Source organism: Diadema setosum, chromosome 10, assembly GCF_964275005.1.
Source record: "Diadema setosum chromosome 10, eeDiaSeto1, whole genome shotgun sequence".
Taxonomy (NCBI): Eukaryota; Metazoa; Echinodermata; class Echinoidea; order Diadematoida; family Diadematidae; genus Diadema; species Diadema setosum.
In genome coordinates, this window is record NC_092694.1 from 34,671,082 (window position 1) to 34,681,908 (window position 10,827).

The following is a 10,827-nucleotide window of genomic DNA, read 5'->3' on the forward strand; positions in this document are numbered from 1 at the left end:
CGATCTTCATAGCGTGCATGTGTTTGCGTAATAATTGTACGTGTGTGTTTTTCGGTATGCATAGGTATGGTGTTTGTGCAGTACCAATAAAAAATGGAAAATTTGGATTCCCATCCCATGGGATTACGCTTATAATTTTGTTGAAGACACGAGAAAAGGCATGAGGAGAGATACCATCTTCTTGTGTTATTCAATTCCTGGAGCACCTTTCATTCTGTCGTTATCAATCTTTGACAAAATCTGTACTCTGTGTCATTGTGTGAGGACAGCGTTGGAGTCCTTTTACCAGTTGTAGGCCTGTAGTTAAACGACACAGATTTCTATTATTTAATATACTCAAACACATTCATTCGCTATACACACCCGGTGGCGGGTCATTCATAATTTGTGTCACTTAATACTTACATGGTAATGTATCCCTGCATATGTATATTGCCATTGTATGGCCAAATAAATGATGATGATGACGATGGCGATGATGATTATGATGATGATGATGATGATGATGAGGATGAGGATAATGATAATAATAATGATAATAATGATGATGATGATAATAATAATAAATTAAAGATAATGATGATAATAACAATAATAACAATAATAGTAGTAGTAGTAGTAGTAATAATAATAATAACAATAATAATGATAATGATAATAATAATAATAATTATTATTATTATCATTATCATTATTATCATTATTATTATTATTATTATTATTATTATTATTATTATTATTATTATCATCATCATCATCATCATCGTCATCATCATTATTATTTGTTTGCATGTGAATTAGTGTTTTGTTTTTAAGATATCCGATGTCCACCTACTGGCCGAAATCCTCTCTGTGATTCAAACATTGTTTGTATTACTTTTAAATATGGCTTGCTGGCAAAAGATGTACTCCGCGTCTGAGCAGACGATGTTCAAGTTCAAGTTCAAGTTCAAGTTTCAATTTATTTCTGAATTCATATTTCTCATACGAAGTTGCAAAGTAATAATGGCACAAATTCTTGTGCCTTTTCAATAATGACAAAACAAAAGAATGTACATGCATAATACACACAGTAATTTATAATGATAACTGGCGGAAATTACGGTTCAAGATACAAAGAGAAGTATATGATGGGACCTACATAAAAACAGGCGTGTTTGGCTGTAAGCCATGAATAATCAGTTTTTGTGAGTGAGAAACGGAAAACGGAAACTACCTTGACATTCAGACCAGATCAATCAATAATACCAAATAAAAAAAAAAAAAAATTAATGAATGTGTAACCATGATGAGAGTTGTTACGTAGTCATTCTATTTCTGTATTATGTGCTATTTACTCTTGAAAGCCCTTCAAAATGTACGTGTACGATTACGGGACCTATTTTTATCATGTCCAAACATAGTGGAAACTCTTTGATATACTTTGATATTCTCTTTACCAAAACAAACATTATACACAGATCTAATCACATTTCATTAAAATCTTACTCCTTGTATTATACGTTATAAACAGCAGCAAAACACAGGTACAAAATTAAACGACTCTGTTCCTATGTCATTTCGATTGCATTTATGACGAAAATCAAGTGCAAGATGTCGCTTCTCTGTGCCTAAAAAGAGACAAAAGGTTCGAAAGCATTGTAAATGGAAGCGTGATGTTTACGGCAGAACTTCCCAGCATATCATAAGAAAAATTGTCGTAATTGTGAGCATGTTAATATTCCGTACAATATAACATGTGCACATAATAAATGAAACAAACTCCCCTCTACAACCAGATCTTTATTTTGATATTCTTATCTTTCTTCTTCTTCCTCCTCCTCCTCCTTAAAAAATTGCACTTACCAAGCAATAAAGCCTCGTTACGTTATTTTTAAACGTGACTGATAGAACAGATGTACTAATTTGATTAACAGGTTACAGTAGAGTTCGTGACAGGCTTTCTACCCAAATATCAAACAGCCAGATTTCGTTGATATAATGTTTATTGCTGGGCCTGATGTAAAGCTGTTGAGGTTTTGGCCCTTTCATTACAACTGTATTTACCAATACATCTTTTTTTTTTTTTTTTGTTATTAACAAAGTCATGTATTTCAGTCGATAAATGATTTTCGTAGAATTTTCCTTAAAGAGGAAATCCAGTCCAAATATAAGTTAGTTTGATAAAAAGAGTAAAATCTTACGAGTTCAACAGTAAAATTTGAGAATAATCGGATGAAAAATAAGGAAGTTTTGACATTTTGAAGTTTTGCTAATTTCTGCAAAACAGTTCTTGTACAGTGGATATAAATATGCAAATGAGTGAGCTTACCATGCCATACCCTCACAATTTTCCTTGATCGTGTACGAAAAAATGACGGAAATTTAATGTTTCTATCATTGAAGTCTAAAACATGACGTTGTTCCTGGTTGAATAACTTCAGAATAGTGATCATTTAGACATACGAGGATTTGAGCCTCGGGCATAATAATTGAGTTTGAATGAAAAAAAATGGAAATTTCAAAATTTTATGTGCAAAATAATTATATGGTAAGTTGTGAGGGAATGACATGCTCACTTTTCCATTTGCATATTCATATTGACTGTTCAAGAACTGTCCCCCCCCAAAAAAAAAAATAAATAAATAAATAGATAATGAAACTTCAAAATGTCATAACTTCCTTATTTTTTTCATCCGATTTTGATCAAATTTACACCGTTGAACTCGTAATGTTATACTCTTTCTTATCAGACTAAGTTATATTTGGACTGGATTTCCCCTTCAAAGGAGGTGTCGGTCCTTGCTGTATTTCCTGCATCAAAAATACAAAAACTATCAACCTTGCACGTTTGGCACCCAGTACTTCGCTTCGTTGGCATGGAGACACTTTTCTTTGAAGGAGGGGCGGCGGAGAACTCGCTGATAGTAATCTGAGACTAGAGGGCGTTTTCCAAGGAATAGTCTCTCTGCCAGACCCACAAAGGTGAGACGATGGAGGAGAACAGAAAGATAGAGGTCAGCGGTGGTGAATCGCTCGCCGCACAACCAGTACTCCTTGTCTCCTAGCAACGGAAGAGAAAAGGATAGATTATGATATTTTATCACTTAAAGCAATATTGATGCCTGACAGGATCATTGAGGTCAACACTTTTTCTTAACATGCTTCAAGAATAATGTCATGATCATATCCAATTAGCCAATTTGTAATTAGCTCATGTACACATTGGTACAAAATTAAATACCTTTCTTTTTTGTCAGTTGTTAGTGTACTCCACTCGTTTTCAGAGCGGCATAATGCATACGCTTGGCCGACGTAACAATTTATAGAATTCGTGTTTAAGAAAGAATGAACTTGTGTTTAGACCAAGTGACCATCTGGAGTAGTCCGTCAGTTGACATTTTAGCAGGCATTCATTTCATTGTTTTATATTGAATGCAATGACAACATTTTTCTTTTGATATTACCAAATACCAGGCTTGCTGTCAGGTGGATGTGCTGTCTGGCAAGCACATTTAGATAAGGATCACATGAATAATCATCACATCACACATGCTTATCTCAGTGAATTAACAAAAACAAATTGCCTGTTGGTACAAATGATCCTATTCTGCTCATGCACAAAAGTGGAATTACGAACTGGTTTATAGACACTCACAGATGGGAGTCATTGTAATCAATAATTGTTTGCAGTTATCTAACCATAATTGTGCTAGCTGCTGCTACATTACTTGAACATTTTCTGAGCAGAACAAGCATAACTTTAACATCGTAATCTTGATCAGTTGTTGATGCAGGACAAAGACGGGGTAGAGACAAACATTCTCAAACTTTGCCTCACTCCGGCCAAATCAAACGATTAACCCACTTTTCGATGAAACATGAAATCAAACCAGATCATAAATAATGATGGGTTTGAGGGGAAATCTTACCAGCTTCTGCTTTCTGTGTCCCCAGTTGTCTCTCGACCTCAGCTAGAGCTGCGTCGCAATCGTCGATGGACTTGACGAGCACCTGCTCGTTGCACATGACATCTACCCCTTGGCTGTACCTTGCTACGATCGCGTTGGCGGCATCGGCCAGGTCAGGGTTCTCTGCCGCGATTGTTTGGAGTCGAGCGATGGTTTTCTTGGCACCCTCTGTGGGCAATATACGATTAACATTTTTATACTTAAACAAAAATAATGGACAAAGTAAAAACAAATCTTATACACTAAATTAGAGGGCAAACCAACGACACTTTGATCAATGCTGTAGGCCCACTACTATTAATTTACTATTGTTACTATACTACTACTACTACTACTAATTATGATGATGATGATGATGATAATGATAATGATAATAATAATAATGATGATAATAATAATAATAATAATAATAATAACAATGATTATGATGATAACAAAAATTATGATAGTAACAACAATGTACCTAATCAGTGTAAATAATAACAGTAATATCTGTGAACGAGACAACATTAAAGCGAACTTCGGGGAAAAATCACAACGACAATAGCAAATTAGAGACAAAACTCATGCACCAGTAGTATTGGCTGAAAAGGAGGAAGCATAGTAAACGTGAACAAATTGATCAATTCGATTGATGACAAAAATGACAAAAAGTTAGAGATAGCATACTCATATAATGGTATGCTGGATACTGATACAATCTAATAGTAACAGTATAAACAAGTTCACAGTTACCAGCGATGCGCAATGATCTGTGTGAATCAGACTTTTTAAAACATGGATTACACTCTTGACTAGAAGAGCAGATGAAAGTAGCCAAGCAGAAAGTGGTAATTTACATGTAGGGCCTAAGTGCTTCATGTATGAAGTCTGTTCATCTGGTTTAAAAGAATGTTGAGTCATCTATATTTTGACATCCACATTATATATATAGTTCATGCATATTAATATTCATCATACACTTTTTCATAAAGACCTATCCATTTTTTTTTCAAATACTTTAGTTACAAGTCAAATTAAAGAGGTCTGCAAGGACCTTAGCAATTCATATGGGCGGACTGTAACCATGAACTGTTTTTTTAGTTCACTGTCATTTATTTTCCATCCGACATCAAACAAAAAGTACAACAAATACAAATTATGCATTACACCATCACATTATTAATTGATCAGTTAGAAAAAGAAAATTCATAACGCAATATGATTCGTAACCTATATGATAAGATATGAAATGTGAAACAGAGCAGAATATTTAAACTAAGAACATCAATGCATACTTTGAAGATTGAAAAAAGTGTGATCCACTAAAAAGCATGGCTTGTAATACGTGGAGCACTCAATCGCTTATTGGTGATCGTGGTGATACTGAGAGTGGACTCAAATTGACTGGAAATTATGTAACCCTCTGTAGGTCACCAGGCACATTTATTAACTGTCCGTAGGATTGTGTGTGAAATTAGTGCACATTTGACTCATTGGCATAAAAATGGTTTAAGTTCACTGGCGCCACCATGTCATACATACCATTGAAACTTTCATTGTTGATAGCAGTCGGTGCCAGGGAGTTTGTTGTGTATTGCCTCATGCACATGGGCCCGAAAGTCAGGGAAGGGATGTTGAAGGAGTCGAGAAGTTTGACAAAGCGAAGCACCTCCGCTGCTTTCTGAGAATTATCTTCCGAGTTCAACTTCGGCTCTTCAGGTCAATTTTCAGGAAACCAAAAGTAAGAAAAAGAGAGCTGAATACTGCAGTGCACTCCCGTTATATCGAACACGGCTATAACGAAACGCATGTTACCACTGGTTACAAAGAAGTAAGAATTCAGGTCAAAAGATTATCACATACATTTATGCTCTCTACTGTTCGGCTACATGTATAGCGAAATTTCGTTATAATGAGAGAAAAACCACCGGTCTCGATGACTTCGTTGTAACGGGAGTGTACTGTAATTATAAAAGTTGCTCACAGACGTGACAGACACGAGACCTGCCTTACTTTCCACACAATAGGCCCTACCATTTAACCAACTCTTACAGAACGGTGGTGACCTGTTAAGTGGAGCCTTCTATTTACTCGATATGGTGCGCAGGCCTACATGCGCAAGAAAGAGAATCCAGGAGGAAAATGTGGTGAGAGTTTTGAAGAGCGGAGTTCGCAAATTCTTGAATACTCTGTCTCTAAGCTTGCGGAAACTTCCGGCTTGAGAATCTTAAATGGAATCGTCTTATTAAATGTGCGGAACAATCTCTAAATTTAGTCGGAACTATCATCTGAAGTCAACTAAGTAACCGAAGAAGCTACCAGATCCGAAGATTTATTTCATATTCGAATTTTCGCGAGTAAAGGCGAAAATAACCCACTTACTTATACCTTTCAACTTTCCACAATTACATTTTTTTTTAAGAGAGTTGTCCATAATCCATTATTCAAACTCTCGTTCAAAAAATATATATATTTTTTGTATAGATAGTGTTTAGATCTTGACAGAAAACATGCAGTTCAATCTCCTTATGCCATACGCATTCTGACAACATAGGTTTAACTGGGTGAATTAATAAATGAGCCCCTGAAACAGTAATTACGTACTCAAATATTAGATACATAATTGAAATGAATATATGCCTACGTTTAATGTAGATAATGAATATATATGATCCAACAAAGTTATTATTACTATCTGACGGAAGTGTGTCGACGTATGCGATGACATCTCTAGAGTCCCGGAAGTAATTCCCCTTGTGTTCCATGGTGGGAACTTGACCTTTTGGATTGACACGGAGAAATTCCGGGTCATGTTGATCCCCAAACAAGGTGAGAACATAGTCCTTGTACTCGATTCCTCTTTCCGACAATGCTAGCCTGCACTGTATCAAAAAAAGAAGAACTGTTTGACTCTGTATGACATTATAGATACGATTTTACTAGTGTATCACAGATATCTATATTCTCACTTGATGCTAGCACTGCATAAACAGTAAAATGACAGGTGATAATGGCATTACATTGTGGCACAGCAAGAGACAATGTTAGAGAGAGACAGAAAGAGAGTGCGAGAGAGACTTGTGAGAAAATCAGGGGAAAGAGTAACTAATATTTTTGATATAATAATTATACTCACTCTTTGCGAGCAGCTCGAGTGCTCGGCATGATAAAGCACTGGAATTGACGACATGCTGGTTTCTTGTTCCCGCCTCTCTGACTAGTGTGCACGAATTATTGCGTACCGTAGGCCTATGCGACTCTCCTTTTCCGTCCGGACTTTGACCGAGGGATAATAACTGTGCAGTGAACTCTCCCAGTATCAGAGTATTGGACTGATGTGTCCATAATGTGTCCCATGCATGGCCCCCGAAAAATAAATCAACAAGATGAACACAGGTCATAGTTTATTCAAAACCTATTTGCTGTATTATTCAAGCAATGGACGCGACATAGAGTCGTACAATTCAATGAAAAAAAAAATCATGCAACTCAAACGAGAGAGGAAGAGAGGGGAATGGGGAGAAGGAGGAGAGAGGACAGGAGAGGAAGAGAGAGAGAGAGAGAGAGATAAGGAGGGGAGTAGGCGTGTTCAGAGTAGAAAAGTCAGGGAGAAAATTCTGAATGATGATGGGAAACTAATTGTATAGAGGGCGTGAGATGAAAGAAGGAAAAGACGAAGTGAGGAAAGCACTGCCTTAGAATGAACTCTTTCCGCTTGATACTGAACCCGTAGTTCCATGTACTAGTATACTGAATTCTAAAATCCCCATAGACTTAATACACAGGCCACCAGGTTCCCGTAGGGAACGGGTTAAGACGCTTTACCAGCAGGGAGTAAACTCCAAGCATTATAATCTAAACGAGGGGATGCGGCAATATTAGCCAAACACAAAAGCGAAGTTTGAGTATATTATTCTGAGAATCCGCTCAAAAGCAACGAATTTCAAATATACCGATGATTCCACAAATTCCATTTTTCATGAAGAATGCACATTTGCTACATAAATAACAATAAACAAGCAATTGCTTTGTTAGTGTTTTTTCGTTGTTGTTTTTGTTTGTTGTTGTTGTTGTTGTTGTTGTTGTTTTTTAGTGGACCTCTCAGTTCTCTTTTCCACCTCTAAACATAACTTAGTATTTTGCCGGTATGTATATTTCTATTTGTTACCTATCGTTTATCTTTCGAATATTCTAATGTAGGGCCTATATGCTTATAATATGATTTCTGATTTAATCTGTGTTATGTTTCGTTGGAAGAAAATTGAGACTTAAAATAAATGAATTGAAATAACATAGAAAATATCGAAAATAAAATCATGTCAAAGTTTGTCTTCATTACATGATATCACTCGCAAACACACGTACACAGTACAACCTCACTCAGGCACAGTTCAGTTCAGTCCCGTTTATTTCTCATTCCATTTTCATTACAATGTATGACAAACTTTGACGTTATGTCATAAATCATATAAATTGTTCCAACGCATTAATATAGATTATGAGGTACGACGGTATAAAGAAAACGTATACGAAATATACAACAATGTCAAATTGAATGTAAATTGTACGATAAGGAACAGTTCAACTTTGGTGTATTATACAATATCATATGTATGATACTGTATATACTCATATATATAAAATAATCATATAATTTATAATAAGTTATAATATATTGATCATGATATTAACTAATAATATATAATATATTATATTTTAATATTGGAAATGGGAGACCATCTTCGTGAGTAGAGCTTTACTACGAAAATGGCCCCAGATATACTTACAACACAATGAATGATGAAATACAATTCTATAAAGCCATTCAAGATGCAGTGAATAGTAATGCAGAAGGTACATGATGCTGTGTCAGGTGCGTTGTGCTGTCACGGTGTTGGTCTGTGGAAATGATATGTTCAGTACACTACACAATGCTGCATAATGTAGCTCATAATAGTGGGTATAAGACAATGATATCTCCATCTTTAACTCGTAATCAAGAATTAATGAAAATAAGACTTTTGACATATATTTCTTGAAATTTCGGGAGAACATTAAGATGTTAGGATATCTTTTAATTCTCTTTAAAAAAAACATTCAGTGATAAACACTGTTTTAAGTTTAGAGGCAGGGTATTCCAGATCAAAATAATTATTATCTAGTCCATGATGTTTCAATGATTTTTTTTTTTTTTTTTTTTAGCTTTAATGATTCTAAGGTTCTAAAGATAACTGATAATCAGATGATTGATGAGTTTAGTAGGAATGTACTGCAGAGTTTGCAGTGAATAAAAGAATCAAACATTTTCAGGAAGGCGATTATATTATGTATATTTTTTGCATTAAAAAACAGTCTGAAAAGTATGTATATCATTGACTTTCATTACTTTCAACTGATAAGATAAAGGATCGGAGGGGTCGCAAAGGTGCAGTTTTATTATAACGACTTTGATTTAGCTCGTACTTTTGCCATTTTAGTGTTGTGAGATCCGAAAATGCAGTTTCCGAAAAACGTCTGTCCTGAATGATTGTATTTCTAGATCCCCTTTCCCCCCTTAAAATTCTCAATGTCAATGGCTGGCCTTTTTAAACAATCCAATAACAAAGTTGAATACTTGGAACAAAAAAGTATTCCATGTCAAAACCTTTGTTGTTCTTTTGCGCTTATCATTTGCAGCAAGAAAAAGACAACTTGAGAAATATGTGAAATGGCGACAAAATATAGGAGTATAAAAACAATAAGTTTTCACTCTATTGTCATATTATCTAATTCTTTATTTTTTCACTTTTACTCGGTTTACTTGATGTGATGTGCAAAAAAGTATAATAAATTCTATTGACACCACTGTACATGATCCTTCGTTTCTGCATGCCAATTCACCTATAGGCCTACGAAGTAATTGACACATGTGCGAAAATATACATGTACTTTTCATACTTTTCATTTTACACATTGATGATGTAAAGATTATTGCCTTAATTCATTTGTTATGGCATCTCTTTGAAGCAACATATAGGAAGAACATACATAAATAATGTCTCTAGTAATAGCTATTCTATTGATCAATAATGGAACACCTGTCATTCGGGTCATGCTTTCGTGTTCTATTTTCTTGTTCTATTTCTTTCCTGTTCTATTTTCTGCATGACAGCGACTTAGTGTTTGGATTTGTCTGGGTGTTTGTATAAGGGCTATTTAGGTTTTTATTCGTAGTGCGTGTAATTCATTTTGTAAATTTAGTTTCATGAACAAAAAAGAAGATCAATGATATAACATGTATAATTGTTTTACTATGTTGGGGGGAATGCACCCTACAAGAATAGCTTCTTCAGCATTCTTTCCAATCTCCTGCATTTTCTTAACTTCAGAATGTTCTTTGTTATTTTTCTGTCTCACCTATCATTTGAGTATCTGAATATAAGAACGACCCAAGTCCATGGAAGACCATTTCGAGTAAACTTTAACTTTTTTATTTGTCCAATGATATTCTATTTAACTGTGACGGGAAGGCAACATTGTATATACAAATTAGAACATATATTATTATGACAATTAACATTTATATAAATTGCGGAGAGGCCATTTTGTGTGATGGACTTGGGTCGTTCTTTGATTCATATACATGATATTCTGCTATAGAGATGAGAGAAGGATGAGAGAGGGCGCTATAAGATGAATGTAAGAATGACCCAAGTCTTTCATTCTTACATTAATATAATATTTAACTCATTCATTTCTGGCACATCCGGGGGTAATTAGGATTTATCATTAACACAAGATGAGTCCATGCATAAGCTACAATTTCCCATGTCAAACTGAATTTGGCCAAAAATTGGACTTGGGTCGTTCTTATATTCACGTCTTCATTTGCATATCCACAAATTTCACTAGTCAT

General features: G+C 35.0%; 1 protein-coding gene across 1 annotated transcript; it reads right to left on the reverse strand.

Moving 5' to 3' along the window:
* Window positions 1-2,794: 2,794 nt before the first annotated feature.
* Window positions 2,795-7,122, reverse strand: LOC140234508 (ganglioside-induced differentiation-associated protein 1-like). Its single transcript, XM_072314550.1, has 5 exons — window positions 7,069-7,122; window positions 6,625-6,814; window positions 5,475-5,645; window positions 3,912-4,118; window positions 2,795-3,043 (listed from the first exon to the last, which is right to left on the reverse strand). The coding sequence occupies exons 1-5, from the start codon at window positions 7,120-7,122 to the stop codon at window positions 2,817-2,819; spliced, it is 849 nt and encodes a 282-aa protein (XP_072170651.1). The 3' UTR covers window positions 2,795-2,816.
* Between the last annotated feature and the right edge of the window lie 3,705 nt (window positions 7,123-10,827).

What these genes read in the sequence shown, in the direction of transcription:
- LOC140234508 (XM_072314550.1), bottom strand. Translation starts at nt 7,122, where the DNA reads ATGTCGTCAATTCCAGTGCTTTATCATGCCGAGCACTCGAGCTGCTCG. An exon ending in ACTCGAGCTGCTCGCAAAGA is followed by an intron (nt 6,815 to 7,068) that starts GTGAGTATAATT and finishes TTTTTGATACAG; the next exon opens with TGCAGGCTAGCATTGTCGGA. An exon ending in CAACAATGAAAGTTTCAATG is followed by an intron (nt 4,119 to 5,474) that starts GTATGTATGACA and finishes TATTGCCCACAG; the next exon opens with AGGGTGCCAAGAAAACCATC.